Here is a 23,173-nt window from a genome sequence, read left to right as displayed (position 1 = left end):
CCTACTTACTCTTAAAGGGGACACTGAGGACGGCTTTTCTGGCCCCGTTTTCCAAGAGTAGAGTTAGAGCATAGGATGCAATAAGTTCTGGGTGAGTTTATATTTTATTTATAATGTGCGCATTTTGGAGCTGTAGGAATATGATTTGCCTAAATGACAGAACATGATTTTGTATTTAATTTGCCTTGTGGTACACACATGAAAGAGAGTGAGGAGGGAGAAGCACAAACACCCACAATTTCCTTTGCCAAAATGTTCAGATTGAAAGGGCCCAATTTCCTGCAACGGAGTATATTTCTTTTTTTTTTTTTTTGTCTTTTTCGTTTTTATCGGTACCAGGGATCGAACTCATGACTGCCTGCTTCCAAGGCAGGCACTTATGCCACTGAGCTAAATCCCCAGCCCCTAACGGAGTATATTTCTGGGCCATTTTGAGACTTGTTCATAGGGCGTAGGCACAGCCTATGGGAAGCTGAGCTTGGTGTGGGCCCAAATAGCCTGGGGAGCTCCATGCTGGGAGGCCCAAGGCCCAAGGACACAGGGCTAGTTTGAAGATGCTTTGCCTTCCTTTGGAAGGCCCTTCATTTCCACCCTAACAACAATCCCCCCTCCAGCCTCGTGAGGGTGGGGGAAGCCTGGCTTCCTTATGTGGTGGTTGCATGTGTCAGGCCGGTAAGCAGAGAAACCCCTCCAGGCTACAAAAGTCATTTCAGGTGGGTGTGCAGGGGGCACCTCTGGCAAAGCCAGGCCAAACTTCTCAGGAGACTGTCTTGCTATAATGGAGAAAATCATCCTGAGGTCAGAGGGGAGCCCATACTTGAGCAGTTCATTACAGTTACAAGATTGAAGATTTATACCCTGCCTGCTTTTTGAGAAGACCAGAGGCACCTTCTCCATGAATAGCAGGGCAAAGACACACAGAGGTTAAATAGACGCCATGCCCAAGTCTCCTGGAAAGAAGCAGGGGGGCCGAGCTTGCAAGCAGTGATTACACTCAAGGCATTAAATGCGATTCACTTAATCAAACAGTTGCAGTCTGCACATGGCCCCCTCTGAAGAGGGTTTCAAGTGGCTTCGTCTCTGCCTGAGAATGCATGTGGTCTTTGATCATTTGTTCCTGTCCAGCCTTTGTAATAGCCATCTACTCTGTACCGCATTGGCTTCTGTACCACATGTGGTGGCTTCATTTATTGGATACTTTGATGCTGTGTAAGTATTTTACAAGCCTTCCCTCTTGAATCCTTTCAGCAACCGAAAGAGATGGCTACCACTATTAGGCCCAGTTAACACACAAGTAAACTGAGGCTGACCCAGGGCCTGACAACTAGTGAGTATGTTTGAATCTAAGTGTTTGCACTCTAAAGCCCAATTGATGTCTTCTTTCCCTGGAACATCTTCAGGGCAAGATCCAAGTCTGATGGACCACTGGTCCCCCATCTCAATGGGTTCCACCTTGGATTCAACGAACCATGGATTAAAAATAATGGGAAGAAAACTGCATCTATCCTGAATATTCACAGACTTTCTTTCTCGTTCTTATTCCCTAAATAGTAGAGTAGAATGCATTTACATGGTGTGAGGTATTATAAGTAATCTAGACATGAATTAAGAGCAGGTGGGAGGGCGTGTGTTGGTTGTAGGCAGATACTTTGGCATTTTATATAATGGACTTGAGTATGAGTAGATTTTGGTATCTTGAATGTGGGTCCTAGGCCCAGTTTCTTTTGGATTCCAAGGATCAGCTGTGTCATTGTGTCTTTCCTGAAATCCCTAGACCAGTACTTTGCTTGTATTCACTCTATAAACACTCTTTGGGGAGTACTGCAGGGTGTAGCTCAGTGGTAGAGTGATTGTCCAGCATGTGCAAGGCCTGGGTCCCATCCCAGTACTGGAAAAACAGTATACAGGGTATTTTTTTTTTTTGAAGGAGGAGATGAAAAAAATTATTAAAAATAAAGTGTTAGCAGTAAGAACATGGGATTATGATCTTCCATTTCTTTTCCTCCATCATTTTGTAATAAGCATCTATTAACCTTATAGTGATAAAACCAATAAAGATAATTATTTGAAAATATTTGGTGACTCACTAGAATTAGTCTCATCACCTCAAAGTATAAACTTATTTGCACCCTGCAACTTCTGAATCCCCCATCAGTGCTTAGCATGGAGCCAACAGGGAGAGTAAGAGGCCGATTTGAAATTGCTGTATGGAGTTCCAAGGAATAGACCTGGACCAATAGGCAAAGCTTCCAAGGAGAGAGATTTATCTGCAGCAGAAGGAGACTTTCCTTGCAGGACCTTCTAACACTGGAGTGAATCAAAGGCTCTCAGGGTGTCTCTCAAAGGCTGTCAGCAGCAGCAGGTGGGGAGGAAAAAAGCCTGTTGTCCCGAAAGTGGGGCCAATTATTGCACAGCAGGAGACCTGGTGCCTGGGAGGCAGGGCCAGCCTGGCCTAGCACGCTGAGATCTGGCAGAGGGTGAGGACAAAAGCCTTCAACTGCCACAGTGCCCTCACCCCTTCCTTTGGAGCAGCCAGGCAGGAAGGGGGAGAGGGGAGCGGGGTGCTGAGAGGCAGAGCTGCTAAACTGGAGGCACCGGTGGTCAGTGCTTTCCTTGCTTTTTCGACTGGTACTTCAAGAGTAGTTTTGCCTTCCCACTGTCCTGTCGCACTTCCGTTTCTCCAGTCCAGCCCTGGCACAGTGGAGAGTTGCCTGTCCTGTCCCCCAAGGCTCTGACCCTTCCTTCCCAGGGTGCCCCTGAGCTGTAAGTCTGAGTAGGGGGTACAGCTCAGGCCTCCCTGTCTCCCCACCCCAGGGATTTCAGCTGCATCCCTGACCAGGGTCTGGCAGAGGCGGATGGCCACCCAGAGAAGGGCTGTGAACTTTTCAGACCAGGTAGGAGCGGGGTTTGGGGATACCCCATGGGGTGGTGGAGAGCTCACTCGGGCACAGGCTGAGGAAGCACAGAAGCGAGTCTGCCCCAGAGCGGCCTCTCCACTTTTTCTGACCTGTGAGGAGAAGCTTCCCGTTGAGCCCAAAGGCACCAGCTTCCTCCTGCTGCTTTGTAAGCCATGTGTGATCAGGTACCACAGTGCTTTGGAGTTGAGAGGTAGGTGAAACCTCTCCATGTCTCAGATCTGTGAGGCCTGTCATCATGGGGTTCCCCTGGCTGTGGACAGAGCCAGGTGCTGTGTCAGGAGGGTGGGTGCCTTCACATTGAACTACATTCTTGGTACTTTTTAAAAATGTCATTTTGAGATAGTCTTGCTAAATAAATGGCTCAAGTTGCTCAGGCTGGCCTTGGACTTGAGATTCTTCTGCCTCAGCCTCCCCAGGTGCTGGGATTTCAGGCATGTGCTCCATTTCCTTCAACCCATCTTTGACTTTGTTGAACATGCCCTGAAAAAGTGAGGCGGCCGTCAGCCTGGGCTCTGGGCCTCCTGGTGCTTGGCCTGGGGAGAGTAAGGCCAGACAGCGAGGTGAACAAAGAGCCAGACCATTATTTATAAATGCTTCAACTCCACATTCTCTCCTTATCTAGAAGTCAAAGGTATCCATGTGCATGTCTAGGGATGTACACAGACCAGACGGAAGGTACAAAGGCCCTGTGCAGAGCACAGATAGCAGAAGACAATCATGAAATAGCCCCGAGGCCAAGCCTGGAAATTAATATAGCTTAGAAAAATCAGTTGAAGTAGTTCACTAGTTGGTCATCTCCTGGCAACCTTCAGCTTTTCCCTGGTTACAGACGCTATGAGACAAAACGGAGAAGGGAATTGCTAGGAGCTCCTGCCACACTGAGAGGTGCAGCAAAGGACAAGGCCAGGAAGGGGCAAGGAAGACAGGTGCGACCTCTGTCCCACACATACACACACAAGTCAGAATTCTGAGGGCATCGTTTGTGTATTTCTCTGGCAGTTATTTCCTGAGCACCTACTATGTTCCAGGATTGTCACAGGCAATAACAAGATGAGTAACTGGAGACCTGAAACAAGCTAGCATCCTACTAGAGGGAGAAAATAAACACACAGACATAATTTATTAAGAGTGGCAAATATTATGAAAACAAAAAGCAGAAAAATGGGAAAAGGCTACACAGGAAAGCCCTCTCTGGTAAGCTGGCACTGAGCCAGGGACTGAACGGAGAGTAAGCTGTGCAGACATCCAGGGAGAAAGTGTTCCAGACAGTCAAGGCCCAGCCGCTGTCCCTGAAGGGTGTGTGCCTGAAGGGTGTCCTTGGACAGGCAGCTTGAACAAGCAAGCAGAGCAGCCTGAAGTGAAGGCCACATCATTAGGGCTCGTGGTAAAGGCAGCCTCCAAACACGTCCCTGAATCATCAGGAAATGATAAATTACACTCAGCTACAGGCGTGGCAAGGCAAGGAGCTGTGTCATTCATTGCAGAAAATCTTCCAGCACGATGATCAAATTTATTTGTAAGTATTGGTTCTCGGTGTTCCATTGCTGGGAATGTTGCATGTGGGATGCACGAGGTACTTGTGTGTGGCGTGTATGGTGTGTATGTGTGATGTGTGGAGTGTGTGATGTGTGCATGCCTGGGTGTGATGTGTGTGTGTGTGCCCTGTGTGTGCTGTGTGTGTGTGGTGTAGGTGTGGGGTATGAGACGCAAGGGGGCAGAGAAAGGATGCTGCTGAGGAGATTTCAGCAGCCAAGGGGCCCTCGTTGGGGACAGGCTGGGGACAAGCAGCTGTCTGGAGAGCGCTGCTCGGGAAGGAGCACTCCCTATGGTACTGATCAGGTTGTCAGGTGCCTGGCGTCCTCCTCAGGTATAGCTCAGACTTTGGAACTGGTTTTTTGGATGACGCAGGTTGTTTCCGTTCTGAGAAGCAGCACCCCAGAAGGTGAGCAGCTTCTGAGACACAGGTGGACTGCGTGGGGCCGCTGAGGCCTGCCAGCACCAGGGACCCCATGCAGGGCTGTTCTGTGTCCTGAGGTTCAGGTGGCTTCCCCTGTGCCGGGGGAACTGGCACAACCTGTGTCCCTGGCAAGCTGTGGGTGCTTCACGTTCATGGTTCAGGTCCCCAAACTGCTGCCAGTCTTGGCCTTTCTGAGCTCTGGGTCCAGACTCTCATCCCTTTATCTCTCACAGTAGCCTGGGCTTTTTGCTTCTTCACACTGTTGGGGAGGGCTGGGGTGCCACTGTAGGAGGGGACTCCAGTTACTCTCCACAGTTGCCAAGCTGTGGTCATTCCAGGGGGGTTTGCTTCTGGTGCCTCAATTCTTCGACTTGATTCTGCTTGCAAGCCATTTTTTCCTCCCCGTGGAGGCTCTCCCAGGAGTGGGGAGACTGAGGCTGGTGGTGCGGTTAGGGAGTCATTGCTGGGATCAGCGCTGGGCTCAGCCTGAGGCTCAGGCTTGGTGGCTTGAAGGGGAAAAGTGGTCAGGACTGATCAAAACCCCAAACAGTTCACCATCCTAAGAGGAGAGATGAGAATGGGACCCAAGGGACAGAGCCAACACACTGCAGAGGCCAGGGCAGACGATGAAGGGCCTTTGGGAACAGGAAGCCCAAAGCGAGTCTCTAGTAGAAAATGGAGGCTGACATGGTGACGTTCTAGTACAGTCCTTGTGCCAGCTATAGGGGCATAGAAATGGCCAGGGCTTTCCAAAATACCAACAGGAAATGACACATCCTGGGATGCAGCCCAAGATTGCCAGCCCCTGGTTTGGGTAGCAGAGAACACAGCTTCACCTAAATAGGCCTTGTAGACAAGCAGGGTTCCCAAAGCATACCTGGATGTAGCCTGGAGCTGGGGCTCACTGCAGGGCGTGGCTGACCCACTGGAGAACTTACAGGGAGCCCAGCAAGCTGAAAGCCAGTGCCAAACAAGGGCGAGGGCCAGCCAAACAGAAGGTCCTAGAAGAAACTGCAGAGGGTAAAACTGGTGTGGGCCACAGAACCTGAGCAGGAGTGTTCAAAAGACCTGCCGTGTAGGTTCCCTAGAAGCCCCTCAAAGAGTAACAGGGCTGTGAGGAATGTTGGCATGTGCCCAAGGTGGGGTGAAATCTCCCCCCACCCCCAGACCTGTGCCTACCTTATGATAACCACCAGGCACTTGGGGATGCTGGGTATTTAAAATGTGGGTAGTGCAACTGAAGAACAGAATCTTTAATTTCATTTAATTTTCTTTGATTTACACTTTAAAGCAGATACTCTTTTCAGTTGGAAAACTTTTAGGAGTGTTTGGAAGAACTTCAATTTGTGGAATCCACAATCTCCAGCTCTTTTTATGTTTTAAATTTGAGACAGCATCTCACTAAAATTGCCCAGGCTGGCTTCAAACTTGTGGCCTTCCTATCTAGGCCTCCCTGGTAGCTGGGAACATACGTATGTACTACCATGCCCAGCTTACATGTAATTTTTATGAGCTCTCAAAACAGATAATGTGTATCTTATGAAAATTTAGTATCTAGATTGAATTTCACTGTAAAATATATACTAGACTTCTGATATAGAATCAAAGAAAGAAAAACACATCATTAGTTTTTTTTTTTTTGTCTTTTTCCTTTTTACCGGTACCAAGGATCGAACTCACGACTGCCTGCTTGCAAGGCAGGTGCTTATGCCGCTGAGCTAAATCCCCAGCCCCTGTTTTTTTTTGATGGGGGTGGTCCCAGGACCACACTTGCCAGGCATCTTCATTAATTTTGGGGTTGCAAGGATTATATATATAGTATATATACAATATCTGAAACCCAGGGCCTTGTGCATGCTAACTAAGCATGCCCTAAAATTATTTTATTTTCAACTGTTCTCTTTTATGTTTTTCATGTAGCTGCTGAAACATTTTAAATTACACATGTGGCTTGCACTCTGTTTCACTGGAAAGTGCTGGTGCTCACACTGCTCTGTGATTCCTGTCTAGAGCACTAGGAGATAAGGAAAGTTACACAGACAGAGAAGAATGTACCTGTACATCCCAGTTCACCTTCACTTCAGGATGAGTCCCTGCTGCAGAGCTGTCGGTTCCTAATTCATGATCATCAGTAGGGATGGGACACCTCCCCGCATGTGCTTGTACCATCCTTATACCATCCTTCAAATCAAGGTCAATATTGTCTTCAGCATCTTCTCTTTTAGAAATCCCTTCTCAGCTCTCACTGTGATGAAAATGGGTTTTGGAGGAGGGGTAGAACAATGGCGGCGGGAAGCCTTTTACTCCCCTGAAAAGGAGAGGGATTAGTTCCAGTCTGTTGCTTTTGGTGTTTTGTCTTTGTCCTGTTAAAGCCAGAATGACAAATAGGTCTCAGCTCTAATGCCAGTTCAGAATCTGTGGAAGTAGCGAGCTGGGGCATTGTGGTGAGAAGGATTCTGAAGCTATATTTAGGCAGAGTGGAAAGAGCCTGTGATCGATTAGTTATGTCTGCAAAGGGTTTGGAAAGAGGCTGTAGAACATGTTCCTTGTAGTTACTAATCCTGCATTAGATGAAACTGTCTTCCTGGGGTGATTTGTCTCCACACTGGAGATTGGTTATGCTTTAAGATACTGGGCACTGTGAAGAATCAGGAATGAAGCTTCCATGGGGTGAGTCATGGGCAGAGGAGACGGTGGTCATCTCCTGGACCAGATCCTGACTAAGGAGATGTGAATGATTTTATGAAGCCCTTCTGTCAGGAAAATCTCATCTTCCCTGGCCTTATGTAGTGGAGGGGACCTTGACTGTCGCCCGGGACCAGCCTCAAGGAGGCAGAGCCATAATCCCAAGAAAGGCAGGAACTTGAAAGGTTTGGGGCATAAGGGTAGACTGGCACTTGTTCTTTTTCTCCTCTCCTTAAAAGCAATTGCTGTAGATCTGAGAATATTTCTGGCTTTTTGGTGCCATATTTCTGCTTATGATTTTGGGATGCTGTTTGGGGGTAGTGATTATGAACACAGACATTGAAGCCAGCATGTTGGGGTTCTGTGTTCCAGTTCTGCCACGTAATAAGTTATTCAAGCATTCTGTGCCTCAGCATTCTCACCTGTGGAATGGGGATACTAGCCTCATTCCTTTAGCTGTAAAGATGAAATGAATTAATTTACATAAGCTCAGAATTGTGCCTAATACAGTTGTGCTACCATCCAAGCATTGGCATCAAATTGCCAGCAATAACAAGTTGTTCTTGTTAGTTCATTTTTATATGAGTTATCTAGCTACATAATAAATCACCCTGAGACTTACTGGTTTAAAACAATATTCATTTGTTTTCTCTTGCTGTTTCTGTGGGTCACGAATTGGGGAGTCACTTGGCTGGGTGGCTGTGGGTTTCCTCATGAGGGTGCAGTTGCCTTCGGCTGGGGCATAGTCCCCTAAAGCATCGAGAGTGTTTGTCTCTCATGGCTGGCCGGGAAGTTGGTACTGGCTGCTGGCAGGGTGACCCTGGCCAGGAACTGATGGGGGAGTGGGAGCTCTGTGGCGGTGGTACAGGACAGGTGCTGAGCGTGCTCGGGCCAGTCACTTCACTGAGGGCTGATAAATTGGGCAGAGTCATTTTATATGACAACACGCTGGTTGGACATAGACAGGAGAAATGTCAGATGGGGCCTGAGAAGGGCCTGACGTGGCAATCCTGATTCCAAATCAAGTGGCAAGGTCACCCTAGAATGGTGGAGGGTGAGGCCAAGAGACTGCAATTTAATCCCAAGGCCACTGTTCAACCCCGAGTCACATGGACTCCAGGAAAGCCCAGCCTAGTACAAAGCACTCAGGGTCTGAGGGACTCCCCTTCCCGGGTCCTGAAGTAGTGGTGACTTATATGCCTGTTACTGATTTCTTATTTTTAAAAATTTCTATTTGTGTCAAAATACATGGAACATAAACTTTACTACTGTGGTCATTTATAAGTACACAATTTCATGGCATTGAGGGTGCTTATATATGTTGTACAACCGTCACCATCTATCCCCAGAACTTTCCTCCAGAGCCAGACTCAAATTCTACCTCTCTCTCCATCTTGGTTTTTGAGTTAGGGTCTCACTCTGTAGCTCAGGCTGGCCTTGAACTTACTATGTAGGCTGGATTGGCCTCTAACTCACAGCAGTCCTCCTGCCTCAGCCTCCCGAGTGCTGGGAAGACAGGTTTGTGCCCCCATGCCAGGCAGAATTTCCTGCCTTTTAAAATTTTTATTTATTTATTTATTTTCTTTTTTCCGGTACTGGGGATCGAACTCACGACTGCCTGCTTGCAAGGCAGGTGTTTATGCCGCTGAGCTAAATCCCCAGCCCCATTTCCTACCTTTTAAATGGCTAAACAAATATTCCGTCCTATGTATGCTCCATTTTGATTATCCATCCATGCACCAGCAGACTCCTGGGTTACTGCTGCCTTCTGGCTGGGGTGGATAATGTTGTTACAAACGTGGGCGTTAAACTGTCTGTGCAAGATCCTGTTTTCAGTTCTTTGGGGGACATACCCAGAAATGGAATTGCTCGATCATATGGTAATTACATTTTTAATTTTTCCTGAACTGCCATACTATTTTCTTCTTTTTACTGTTTTTAACCAGATAAGGGAGCTGGGTACGCTGGGCAGAGCCTGCTCCTTGTGAACGTGCAGAGAGCTGTGAAGGACTGAATGAGCCGCTGGGAGGCCGGGTGACTTCCCTGGGTTCCCTGGCTGGTAGAGGCAGTGGGAAGAGCTGGATTAGAACCTGGGGGCCAAAATAATCTCCTTGCCTCCATCTTTGTTTCCTCCTGAGAAGGCTAAGGCTCTCCCCCGTACTGGAGAAATGTCCCTTCCCTCCCTTGGAAGGGAAGCCTCCTCCCCTTCCCTGCAGGCAGCTGCCAAGACTGCCCTTGACTGATGTGATTCTCAGGGAATCACAGGGAAAGCAGGGGGCAGCAGGTCATAGCTGCAGTCACCAGAGTCAAGGAGGAAAGCAACAGCTCGGGCTGCTCATGACTAATACAATTCCGGGGATCTTTGTCTACCAGAGACCAGGGCAGCAGCTGCTGTGTTGTCAGCCAGCTGTGCTACAGATGGTTTTTCCTTGTACACCCAGTGGACAGGTCAGCATTTGCACTTGACCCCCACTATACCTAGTGGACAGTGAGCACTCAGGCCCCCTGCAGTGACTGAACCTTCAGGGCCTACTGTGCGCCAAGCTGGAGCTAAGAGCTTGAGACATATGATTGAGCACTGAGCTTGGGGTATTTGTATCCCTGCTTTACAGATGGGGAAACAGGCTCCGAGAGGCCAGCTTGTCGGTAGCAGTGCTATGAAATAAAGCTAGCAGCTGGCTTCTAACCACGCAGCCATAGAGAGAGGGGACAACCTGTTTCAGCACTCACCTCTGGAGCCTGGAGCATGTGGTCCACTCAAAGCCTTCACTGACCACGTGGCAGGGGATGGAGGAACCGGGGATCGATTCCAAAGCGGGGGGCAATTCCCTGTGTGTCTGCTCTGCTCTCCCTGCATGCGGGGTTCCTGGAGCCTGTGGGGGGTCTCTCCCCAGAGGTCCCTCCCTTTCATCTCAGTAGCAGGACCTGAGCTGTGTCCCTGTGTCATCTTGGCACCAGTTGAACCCACCATCCCTCCCAGCTCCCTGTGCTCACGTGACCCAGGGAGACGTGGCTGCTCGGCACACTGACGTCACTGACAATTCATCACAGGACACAGGCGTGTGATGTCTCTGAGACCTGACAGTTCATAAGTCTGTCCCTACACTGTTCTGCAGTCCTTGGCCTGAACATAGGTGCTGTGTAGAAGCTGAGCTGTCCTCAGGGCCCATCTAAACCCCAGGTGACTGCGATGGTCATTAAAGAAGCAGTTTTCAAAAAAAAAAGCAGTTTTCATTTTGAAATTGCTTCCTGCTAGTAAGTACTTGTATACACAGAGCACTTCAAAACCCAGGCATTAGAATTATTAATTTTCCTAAGTTCCATGTCGGGGTTTTTCTCAAAGGACCTATGAGAGACACCAATTGATAAAGATTATTTTTGTTCTAGGTGAGTTTTTCCCTTCTGTGTAGATAACCCAGTTGCACGGGGAGGTCTTTTCTCCTTTGGGGAATGGAAGCTGAGCCGTCCTTGTCCTCCAGAGGCAGTTCCTTCTGCGGTTCCCTTGCACACTGCCTGCTGGACACGGTGTTGAATGGAACCCCCTGGAATCCACCAGGCCTGGGCTTGAATTTCCCTTTGTTTCTCCCTATTGTGTCCTTCATTCTGTGTTCCAGCCACATAGCTGCCTCTCTTTCCATCAGCACGTCTAGTGGCCCTGCCCCAGGACCTCTGCACAGGCTGTCCCTGTACCAGGAGCACCCACTCCATGGTTGGCTTCTGTCCCCACCACACATGTATAGCTTGTGGAAGGATTCCGCTTCCTGCCTTCTGTCTCCCCCCAGCTGCTATACACACAACCCATGAGAGAAAAGGTATTCACTTCAGTGCCACCAGAACAGCCTGGCATGCAAATGCCTGTAAATATTGGCCAAGCAACCCACTGTCTTTGAACCTGTTTCTTCATCACCTCAGTGGGCAAAACAGTGGTTACAGGGATTACTTTAAAAGATAATCACCATCATGCCATGCCTGGCATCAAACAAGCGCATCACAGGAGGGGTCACTAAAGACATTCTCTTGGCCACTTCCTGTCTGCTTGCTGTGCAGGGTCTGGGAGGTGCTTGGTTCCCAGGCACGCAGCGAATGTTGGGTCAGGGGGACGTTGAGCACTGCCGGGATGGCCACTATTCCTCTGTTCACAGCTTGATCCTTCAAGTGCTATATTGTCCATGCTTTTGTTGCCATGGTCACATTGCCCTCTTACTGGTCACACTTAGCCTGACTCTGGCTCAGGCTGGTGCAGAGCCTGGTGCCATATACCAAGGAGCTTTTCCAGGGTGGGAAAGGGGATGACCATGGACTCTGGGGATGGGGGTGTAGCTCAGTGGGACAGCACTTTCTTGGCATGCATGAAGCCCTGGGTTCCACCTGCAGCACCACACACAACACACACACACACACAACCCCCAAAATTACAGACTCTGAAGTCTGACTGCCTGGGTTCAAAGCTACCATTGCTAAGTGACTCTTGGCCAGTTACTTAACCTCCCTATAACTCTATACCTATGTCACAGGGTAGTTAGGGTTTGGTTATTTAATATGAGTGGTGGTGTTAGAATGCTGCCCAGAAGTTACTGTGACATCATCCTCATCCTCATCCCTCTGCTTTCACAGCTTCCTTGGTCATGTATTTATTCATTTATTGCTTAATACCTTAAGCAATTTCCGTGCCACTAGAACTGTGCAGGCTAAGCCCTGCATACTGGTACACACCTGTAACGCCAGCACTCTGCGAGGTTGAGGCAGGAGAATCACAAGTTCAAGCCCAGCCTGCACAACTTAGTGACCTAGTGAGACGCTGTCTCAAAAAAATAAAAAGGGCTAGCGATGTAGCTCAGCGTGAAGGCCTTGGTTCAGTCTCCGGTACTGCAGAAGAAGAAGGTGGGGAGGAGAGAGAGAGAAGGAGGAACTCTGCAGAGTGCCAGGGGCCCCTAGGGGAGTTTACAGAAAGGTAGGGGACAGATGATGACAGAGGTGTGGGGAAGTACCAGAAGAGAATGTAGGTTTGGGGAAATGGGTCTCTGAGCGTGGTGTTCATACCTGCCTTGTGCTGTCTTTTCTGAGAGTCAGCCTCTCTAACTTCTTAGAGTTGGAGGGGGCCAGGAAGACCTGTGATCTCTCCCTGGTCTCCACCTGAGCATCTTGCACAGGTCTATGAGGAAAGGATGCTTGCTGTTCAGCCACAGGGCATGGGGGAAAGAGCCACCAGCTTAATGCTATCATCCAGACCCTAGGACCTGTGGTCCACCATTGTCTGCAAGGACAGGTCAGTGCTGCTGTGTCGGGAGCAGCAGGCGAGTGGGGACAAAGCAGGGGCCTCTGGCAGCACCTTTGGTCATTCACCCTGCAACGTGTATGGAGCAAGGCGTCTTCCTGAGCAGGGGGTGCTGCACATGGCTGTTTGCTGGAGGTAGACACGCTGGGGCAGAGAGCTTATGATTCAGGACAGCAGCCATGAACTAGGGCAAGTTATCCTCTGCTCTGTTTTCTCAGTTGCAAAATGGGGATAATGTACCTGCTGCATGAATAGTACCATCATGAGAATCAGATGAGATTATGCATATAACATGTGTGGCACTGTGCTTGGCTTTGGTGTCATTGTTGTCATAGCTACAGTCATTCTCCAGGAACAGTTGGCTCATGCCAACAGCCATTGGACACAGAAGTGGGACAGCTGTCTTAAGACCAGTACATTAACTTTCTCGTAAATTACTGGGTTTGTACCTGTGCTATCCATGACTGTCTGGCCACTGGGGCTGGGGCTGTTGCAGGAGAAAGGCCTGTTGCAGGGCCCTCTGAGAAAGATGGCTTCATGTTGACACAGAGAATGGGATTGCAGCTGGCACTGGAGCAGGCTGAGGCCCTCCCGCTGAGCTGGTCCTTTCCTCCAGGATCTTGTTGTGTCTCGCCGTGTTCCTCCTTCTCCCTGCTGCTCCAGTCCTAGGCTGGCATGTGGCCCATGATCACAGTGACCCAGATCTGCCCTGGGGTCTGGAGCTCAGCGTCCTCATCTGACCAGCACAGTCTCACTTTCCCACTTCCTGAGAGCTCTGCCGGGCCCGGCTCTCCCCACAGGGCCAGATCACAGACTAAAATCGAGGGTCACTCCTTCCCTGACACTGGCAGGGACTGTCAGGTACCCAGGCTGATCAGCCAGCTGTTAGGGAAAAAAGAGATGAAGTAATGGGGTAAAGGCAGGAGCTCTTAAGAAGGAGTGGATGAGGAGACTTTCTGGAGTGGTGTTAATGGTCAGTTCTTGGTAGTGATTTGGACTAGACAGGTGCATGCGTTCATTAAAATTCATCCAGAGGTGCTCATAACATAAGTGCGCTTTACACACACACACATACCATAATCATGTATCAGATTCTAGTTAATGAAATGCATGCTGAAGTATTTAGATGAAATATACTGAGGTCGCCAGCTTTCTTTGGAATGATCTACAAGATTCAGATGGATTGATTGACAGATGAAAGGATGGCTACAGGGATAGATACACAATAAAGAAAATTCAAAGCTGGGTGTGGTGGCACATTCCTGCAATCCCAACACTTGGAAGGCTGAGGCAGGAGGATTGTTGTGAGTTTGAGACCAGCCTGGGCTACAAGGGGTGCTCAAAGCCAGCCTAAACTGCAGAGTGAGACCCCGTCTTAAAAAGACAAAAAAAAAAAAAAAAGAAAAGAAAATACAGCAAAACCTTAATGGTAGAATCTAGGTAGTAGGTTCATGGGTATTTGCTACACAATTCTTTTAACTTTTTTGTATTGGACATTTTTATAACAAAATGTAAACATATAAATAAAAAAAGGGAATTGAACAGGCAGGCATCAGCATCCCAACAGAGCCTGCCTTTTTCCCAGTCAAAAGCAGCACGTGCCCCAGGCCCTAACCGAATGCTGGGCATCTCTTTGGCCAGTGCCTAACTCCTGTCAAGAGCCAAGATGAGCCAGGGATATAGCTCAGCAGCACAGCACCTGCCTGGCAGGCAGGAGGTCATGAGTTAGATTCTCACTGCCAAAACAACAACAACACAAAACCAACCAAGATGAGCCCCTGTGCAGTCAGGAGTCTTCAGGACCTGCGTGTCCTTCCCTGTTCCCAATCAAGTCTCCTATTAGGCCAGGTCGTGGGGATGCCGTGTGGCGTTCCTGTGATGTGTGATTTTGCCCATCTTTGTGGTATCTTACCTTTGGATCGCACCCTATTCTGCCATCATCATAGACATCACTGTGGTTAAGGCCACTGTGAAAGAATCCTGCGGGTGAAATCCTGGAGGGCAGAGGCCTCAGCCCCGCAGCTGGTCAAGTGCTCAGTGAACCAGCTTGATGTGAGGTGGAGTGAATTGTGGGCTTCAGGACTTGTCCAAAAGCAAACAGCAACCTGTTGGGCAGCAGAGCCACCCCGATCCTGCCTTCCCCCCGCAGTTCTTTCTCCTAGGACCCTCTGTCTCTTTGTGTTCTGGTCTGAGGTGAGACCCAGCTTGGAAATGATTCACCTGCCTGAACTAAAATGTGCTAACCCGTAGCCCAAACTGCAGGGACAAAACCCAGTAGGGAATTCTGCACTTGGTCCTCTCTGGGTGTTTAGTGACTGAGGACTCAGAGGAAGCCCTCTGCAATGCCAGGAGCTCTGAATTCTCCCTGAAGTCTCCTGAGTTCTCAAAGATTGATGCTAAGAATCCTAAATATTCCTTGTACTCAGGAGGCCCCAAATTCAAATCATACCAAAACTGCTGCTGACCTGATGCCCTCACACTGCGACCAACGGGAAGGCGCTGGGGACGCTGAGGCCTGACCTGGAAGGCCACCCAGGAGGATATACAGGTCAGGAGAGAGCGCGAGAGCGCTGCTTGTTTGAAGTCACACAGCTCATGCAGGAGATGAGGCTGGAATCCAGGCCTCCCGGCCTCTGAGCCGCAACACTTCCTGCTACACCGCGCTGCCTCTTTAAAAAGCCACAGGACATTTGTTCTGCATTAAGGCAAACCAGAAGCAGTTGGAACTGCTTGAGAGCCAGCTGCAAGGAAATCTTTAAGGCACTGGTGGTGAATGGGTGTTAGTGGGGGTGCTGCTCACCTAACTCCGGGAACATGCCAGAGCCACAGGAGATGACAACCATGGCAGTAACCCTGGCACATTGCCCCACAGCCCCAGCACCTCCCCTATTTGTGTGGCATAGAGTGAGACTGCACAGTTTACCATCTGCAGGCACTCAGTGATAATGAGGTTCAGGAGATCTTCACAGGGCACAGTCTCACACTGCAGAAAGTTCCAGAAGGTTCTAGAACTCTACAGTTTGAGAATCATCTCTACAGCATCAGAAACATGAAACTGCAGTCAGAAGTCTATAGTCAGTGAGCAGGGCCCTGTTCAGGTCTAAGGTTGATAAGCATTGTCTTTACTGCTGTTGAGTGGAGCTTTGTTTTCCTTTCCCAGTGCTGAAGGATATGGGGGTGCCAGACGGCTTGAAGAGGTTCAGGATGGCCAAGCTAGACTGTGAGTCACCGCTTCAATGGACTCTCTGGACTTTGACTTGTAAAAGATCCAGTGGGGCCATCTTGAAGTCTCTGGTCGTAGTCAGTCAGTCATGAGGCTGTCTCACCAGGAACCAGGCAGCTTGGATCCTGTGGCTGTCACTTCTGAAGGTTTCCTTTTGCTGGCAGGCTGAGACTTGACACGCTGTCCACTGCTGCTCCTATCAAAGGTCAGCTTGGCTCAGCCCAAGTCCAGGCATTGCCCTTTGATGGGAAGAAATGGGCGGTCTCCAAGGGGCCTGCTAGGGTGGCGGTGGTGATGGTGGGGGCTCCCTTGGCTTTCCCCTTCTGATGAGGTGCCCACCGAGGCAATTGTCCGTGCCACTGAAGGAAACTTGGTGCTTTCAGGAAGGGAAGTGGACATTAGGTTGCCCCAATAAGCCTGTCCCCCACAACCGGTGTGGAAATTGTTCCCAGTTATTCTTGTTAATTAATTTAATATGAATATGTGCTTTGCTGGTCCATATGAGCAGTCTGTGTGAGTTATTAAGAAGTGAGGGATAAAAAAAACAAAATAAAAGATGATAAAAAGTCAGGAGATCGTTCTCAAAGGAAAGGGGATTAAGAGATGGAGACAGGGTAGAGGGAGGAAAGGGGAAGGGTTGAAAAAAGAATTAAGATGTGTGATGCACATGTACCAACACCCTACAAGGCATGTAAACATTATGTAGTAAGCACACATGCCAGGAAACTAAACGTGAAGAAAATAAAGATTATTGCAATGTTGAAGAAGATCAGTCTCGGAGAATTTAGTAGCCTGAATTTTAATTTCATATATGATTTTACTTGGATTTGTTTACTGTATACATACATTTACTAAATTAAAAATTAGTAATATTTTGTCATCTGGGGAAAATAAAAAGGGCCTGAGCCTTACTATGAGTGACAGCCGTGTCCCCACACTGCTGCTGTTTGGAGACCTCTTTGACCCCAGCAGGTCCTGGGGTCATTCTTTTACTGAATTCCACTCCTTGGAAAAGGATCTTTTGCCTCAGGAAACCAACATCTTGGATGGTTCTGCAGCGAACGGGGAAGAGAGAGCTCTGCCAGGCCATCGGAAGTGAACCCAGGCTGCCTGCGCTTGAGAGCAGCCCTGCTGGGGAGATTTCAAAGTCAACTGTCTGTGGCGCCTCTCTGGAGGAGCAGAGGCAAGGTGTTGTGTCACTGTTGATAGTCTGAAACTGACAGAAATGAAAAGGTTAGAAGCAGGGAGCCTGTCATTGACCCCTGGATGTCGTGGTGGAGGGGATGGAAAGATTCGCATTAAGAATGTGGCCCTTGGGCTGGGGATTTAGCTCAGCCACATAAGCGCCTGCCTTGCAAGCACGCAGTCATGTGTTTGATCCCTGGTACCAAGAGAGAGAGAGAGAGAGAGAGAGAGAGAGAGAGAGAGAGAGAGAGAGAGAGAATGTGGTCCTTGAAAGCAGCTTCCAGGGCTCAGACAGCTCAGGAAAATTTCCCGTGTGCCTCACCTCTGGGCTCAGAACAAAATCTATACCTAGCAGTAATGGTCCCTGAAAAGGACCAGCCCTTGGACATGAAGGTGGAGAATGGACATGCCATGTCAGCCCAGAACGAACTGGATGGCAAAACCTTCCATCCGGGTCCTATGTTTAACCACAGTTAAGCTGTGTTAGAAGAAGCTACTGTCACCTGGGAAGGCTCTGGATTTCAGGACCCTCAGAGCTGCCTCCACACTTGTGCTTCTCAGGGCCACTGTGACACATGGGACAGGAAGGAGGGGGAGACACCTGTCCTGGCCCACCTCTTCATACTTAAATCTTCAGCAGCCTTTACCTTAGAGCTAAGGGGTAAGGAGGATGCCTTTGGAACAGTTGGTCTTTCTTTTTTGTTGACTTAATATTTTAAAATTTTACATAGGGATGTTTGAGGTGGTCCCCACACCCTCCTGGGGGTACATGGCTCTGACTTCCCTGCACCTCCACGTTGAGTGGCCCCAGGGGACAGTGCGGACTGCTGGCTTGATGAGGACACTGCCCAGTGAGGCCTGGACTCTTGATCAGGACAGTGGTAGGCACCACTCACTGCCACTGATGTGTACCAAGCCTTGCCCTTGTGGCCAGTCCACCAGGCCTCCCTCCTTCCCTGTGGACCAGCACTCAGGCTCGGGGGGAGATCAAGTGACCAGCAGGACAGCCCTCACCTCTGCCAAGAAGGCTGGATGCTGGGCTTCAGCCCTCCACTGGCCACAAAACCTCCCTTCACCCCCTCCATTCCTTCGACTGTGAAGTGGGTATTATGTAAATACTCACCGGTTTATCTGGTGAGAACCCAGGTGAGACGGTGCATGTGACATGCTCCACTGCAGGAACCGCTATCATTGGTACCCCAAGCTCACTGTTACCCCAAAGCACTGCTGACTTGGGAGAGCTTTTGATGCCTCTGTTCTGCATATACCTGAATGGCTTGCTAGGACCCTTTCAAGGCAACAACCAAGGTGGGGAAGTGGACATAAGGATGAGTTTGTCACTGCTTTAACACAAGCCTTGTAGTAGTTGCTAATTATGGAGCAGTAACTCTGTGCCAGGTGTGTGAAGCATTTTACACACCAGATATCATTTTCTTCTCCCAGCATCCTAGGTCCTCTGGGGCACAGAGAGGTTGAGTAACTTGCCTGAGGCCACATAGCTTTATAAGTGGCTGCAAGGTTGTCTCATTTCTGAATTGGTGGTCCTAGCTGGCAGGCCAGACCTCCTCTTCCTTTCCTGTTCTGACCTCTTTTCTGAGTTGGAGAAAAGGGTAGGGGGTGGTCCGCTGCTTCACTGTGCTGTTCCTACTGGACCTTGCTCCTCTTGGGATAAGAGAATAGGGCCCCGTGGGCCTGGCAGGGAGCAGGATCACTGTCCCAGAGCCGGGGACAGAGGGGAATATAGCTGGCTCCTCATGGCTCAGTGCCCATGCCCTGAAGACACCAGAGAGAGAATGTGGTCCTTGAAACCCTCCATACCCTTGGCTAAGCCCATCCAAGCTGCTTCTCTGTGTCTAACCGCCCCAGCCTAGACCCAAGGCTTTTTCTGTTTTCTTTCTGCATCATACCCATCATGACCTTTCTCATACCAAACCCACAGAGTTCCTTAGAGCCCCACATCTTCACTGCTCTAGTAAGCTGGGCTTCCCCCAATCCGTGTGATTGCAGGGCACCCGGAGGAGAGTCGGGCAGACGCCTCCTGGGGACAGTGGCTAAGGTTCCCCTGGCCACCAGAGGGTGGTGGCAGGCGGGCCAGCTGGGAGGGTCAGATCACAGTGCTGAGAGCAAAACACATTGAATTCCTTTTCCTCTAAGCATACTGCCCTTGCTTAATGAGCTACAATAGGACCCGTACCTATAATGAGGAGACGGTCAGTTAGAAGACAGCGATGCCCGTCCGTCCGTTAAGCTGTAATGTGCGCCAGGAGCTGGTGCTGCCCACGCTGGGCATCTTCCGGTAGGAGATTCTCACACTTCCAGGCAGGTACCCTTTTCAACCCATTTTACAGTCAGGAAAGTGAAAACTTATGTACCTTGCCACTGAGCAGGTGGCCAGATAGGTGGAGGAGCCAGGAGCAAAGCCCGTTTCGTCTTCCCCAAAGCCTGGGCTCTTGGCTCCTCTGCGTGTAGCTGCCTCGCAGAGGAGCCCGGGCATGTGCGAACCGCATTGACTTCTCTTTGCCTGCTCCATCCTTTAATGTCTAAACCAAACAGAAAAGAGATTTTTTTCTGGCTGCTCTTTAGAGTTTAGCACTTTTTCTTTCAGACAGACTATTTCTTAAACAGGCTTGGTTTGTTTTCTTCCTGAGCACTGAAAAATTCAATTGGACAAATCTAAGCCATTCGGTCAATTAAATAGTGGTTTCCTCTCTGGCTAGCATTTAAACGGCACCGATGCCGCAGCAAGCATTTCACATTAATTGCTTTTTATTTCATTCTCAAGCCAACCTGCATTAGGTGACGTCATTGTGATGTGGTACAATACAGTGGTTGAGCATTTGGCCCTTAACATCTGACTTCCCCTTGGCCTGCTGCTTGCTAGCTGTGTGGCCTGTGAGACTAGGCACGGCTTTTAAACTGCTTTCTTATTTGCAAAGTGATTATGATCATCGGACAGTTACGAGGCACAAGCGCGCTCATGTAGGTAAAGTACTTGGATCAGTGCCTGACATTATGATAGCCTTAGTTACTCTCAGGACACTTTACCTACAAGCACATTGGAAAGTAAAAAACAAAACAAAACAAAACAAACTTGCCCAGCTACACAGGGAGAGCTGGCATGTTACCCCCGTGAGCCTGGTGCTCTGAACCACTTGCGTCTCCTAGCAGCCTCTGCTCTCCGTCTCTGGACGAGCTTTCCTTGGGGTCAGGGCTTTCATATGAATCTCTGATAGTGCGCAGTCTTCTGTGATTGGCTTCTTTCATTCTTGTGATGTTTTTGAAGTTCATTCATGTTGTCATTTATTTATATTAGTGGTTTGTTTGCTGTGACAGTTTTGCATTCTGTGAATAGATTCTGGTGTTTTTCATTCACTGGTTGATAGACATTGGGATGGTTTCCATTTTTGACCTTTATGAATATCTTTTGAACTGTTAATAATTCATTGTGAAAAATTTCAACCATATAATGGTTCTTCAGATTCACCAACTACCTTCAACTTTAAACATGAACATTTACCATCATTACTTCGAGTCTTCTACTTTTTTGAAGTGTTCTATAGCAAATTTTAAACATCATACTTTACTTTTCAATGCCACCCTTTAAGATGTGAGTTTTTGTTAATTTCAAATAGGTGATATAGTCATAAGGGTCTAAGATAAAAAAATACAGAAAGGTGTATGGTTTCATTCTATAAAGTCCTATCCCCCAGCTGCTCAGTTTTCATTCAATCACTATTATTTTCATATATCCTTTCACAATTTCTTTTTTTTTTTTTTTTTTTTTTTGTCTTTTTCCTTTTTTTGTCTTTTTCCTTTTTATCGGTACCGGGGATCAAACTCACGACTACCTGCTTGTAAGGCAGGCGCTTATGCCGCTGAACTAAATCTCCAGCCCCAAATGCTGCAATTGCAAGCATATGGCACTTCTTTTAACTCACGGGCTGCTTTTTTTTTGGTCTTTTTTCTTGGTACCGGGGATCGAACTCACGACTGCCTGCTTGCAAGGCAGGCTTCTATGCCGCTGAGCTAAATCTCCAGCCCCTCACAATTTCTTTATCCTAGGTAAAAAAGGAAAAGTCAGGGTGATGGTATACACTAATAATCCCAGCACTCCTGGAGACTGAGGCAGGAGGATCATAAAGTTTGAGCCCAACCTGGACAGTAACTTAGTGAGATCTTGTCTCAAAAAAAAAAAAAAAAAGAAAGCCTTAGGATCGAGCTCAGTGCTAAAGCCCCAGGTTCAGTGCTCAGGGTGCTCTATCTCTTCCCATTTTTACAGAAAAGGAGCAGGTATACTACTTCATACTGGCTTTTTTCACTTTGTGATATAGCTTAGAAAATCAGAAGATATATCAGAAGTATGTACTAGAAGGTATTTCTTCATTCTTTTGTAATTTCTGTTACTAGTGCAGGAGCTGTGCAATTCTTATTCTTGTACATATACCACTTCTTGCACCAGAATACTTTATAGGATAATTTTCAAGAAAGAATTGCTGGGCCCGAGAATATAGCATTTGAAGGTTCCACTGATTTGCCTTCTTTGGCACTTTGTGCCAATCTGTACACTCAGGCATTATTTGCAAGCATTTATTGTCTCACCAAGAAGGTGAATTACCTGACTTTTCAACATTTACGTAAATAGTCCCGTTTCTCAGTTTTTGCTACATTTTCTTTCCTTACTTTACTTTTTTGCTTTAGCTGATCCTTTTTTGTTTTGTATTTGTTTTTTCTGATAGGTTCTTACTATGTAGCCCAGTCTGACTTCAAACTGCAGACCCTTTTGCCTCAGCCTTCTGAGTGCAGGCATGGCAGGCACGAACCACCCACCTAGACAGTTTATATGTTTTTATGCCAAGCTTCCTTCCTTCCTTCCTTGTTTGTTTGATATATTACTATGCTTCTCAAGCTGGCCTCAAACTCCTCAGCTGAAGCAGTCCTCCTGCCTCAGCCTCCTGAGTAGCTGGGACTGCAGGCACGTGCCATTATATTAAAATTGTTCCAATGGATTAGTCTTGCATATCTCTATTCATATTTTAAGGCCTTAAAATAACAGCTTTATTGAGATATAATTCACATAGCGTACAATGCATCTATTTGAAGTGTACTGGTCAGTGGTTTTTAGTCCACAGCTCATTTTTACTATTCATCTCTAACCTTTAGAGGATTTTTTTTTTTCCCCTAATTACAGGGCATTGTATGTTCTGTTCAAAAAAGATAGAAAAATAAGTATGACTGTGAAAAATGTAGCACTGTAGAAATATCCACTGGTAAATTCTTTTATAAAAACAAAAATACCATAAAGTGTGTACCACCCTGAGGTTTGCATTATGATTCTGAGTCCTTTTTAGCCTCTTAGTTACACCTTATCCTGTAGCTCTGTTCATGAAACATCATCACTGGCAATAATAGCCACAGAAATAAGGATGGGATCCCTGCTTCCAGAGAGCTTCCTGCTTCCTGGGCCTTGTGTACTTTACCTACTCGATCTGACTTGATCCTTAAAATAATTAGGAAAGATGAGCACTATCCTCATCTCCAATTTATAGCTGAAAAAACTGAGCACCAAAAAGGGTTAATTTGCCTTTTAAACGATAGCAACTCTTGAATTCTTTATCTGTGTGACTTCCAAATCCCTGGTCTCACAACTGGATTCAGACAGGGCATTCGGGACTGATGAGAAAACAGTGCAGTCTCAGGAGAGTCAGGAGGGGACAGCGGTCACAGCCCCACCAGAGTGGCCCAGGGCCCTCCACCTGCACTGGCCCGGGCGAGGGGAGAGCCCTTCCTTTCTCAGCCTGCAGGAAGTGGGAGAAGGGGTGGGAGACATCTCTGAAGTGGCCTGTGTCACAGCCACACATGATATAGGGCCCCCTGAGACCAGCCTCTCCCTGCACCCCGCTGATGGAGAACAGAGAACTGGAGAGCAGCTC

At 48.2% G+C, this 23,173-nt stretch overlaps 1 protein-coding gene across 4 annotated transcripts in view; it reads left to right on the top strand.

The window, feature by feature from the left end:
* Galnt16 (polypeptide N-acetylgalactosaminyltransferase 16) overlaps nucleotides 1-23,173 on the top strand; it is a 77,834-nt gene that overhangs the window by 3,820 nt on the left and 50,841 nt on the right. For 3 of the 4 annotated variants that reach the window (XM_063241067.1, XM_063241066.1, XM_063241065.1), the window contains exon 2: nucleotides 2,815-2,894. The exons of the other annotated variant lie outside the window; for it this stretch is intronic. In XM_063241067.1, the coding sequence (XP_063097137.1) occupies nucleotides 2,815-2,894 (80 nt within the window). The remainder of the gene's footprint in view (nucleotides 1-2,814; nucleotides 2,895-23,173) is intronic. 4 annotated transcript variants of the gene reach the window in all.

Source organism: Cavia porcellus, unplaced genomic scaffold (genome assembly GCF_034190915.1).
Source record: "Cavia porcellus strain 051 isolate PalLab524CR breed Dunkin Hartley unplaced genomic scaffold, mCavPor4.1 scaffold_31, whole genome shotgun sequence".
NCBI lineage: Eukaryota > Metazoa > Chordata > Mammalia > Rodentia > Caviidae > Cavia > Cavia porcellus.
This window is presented reverse-complemented; position numbering and strand designations above follow the sequence as displayed.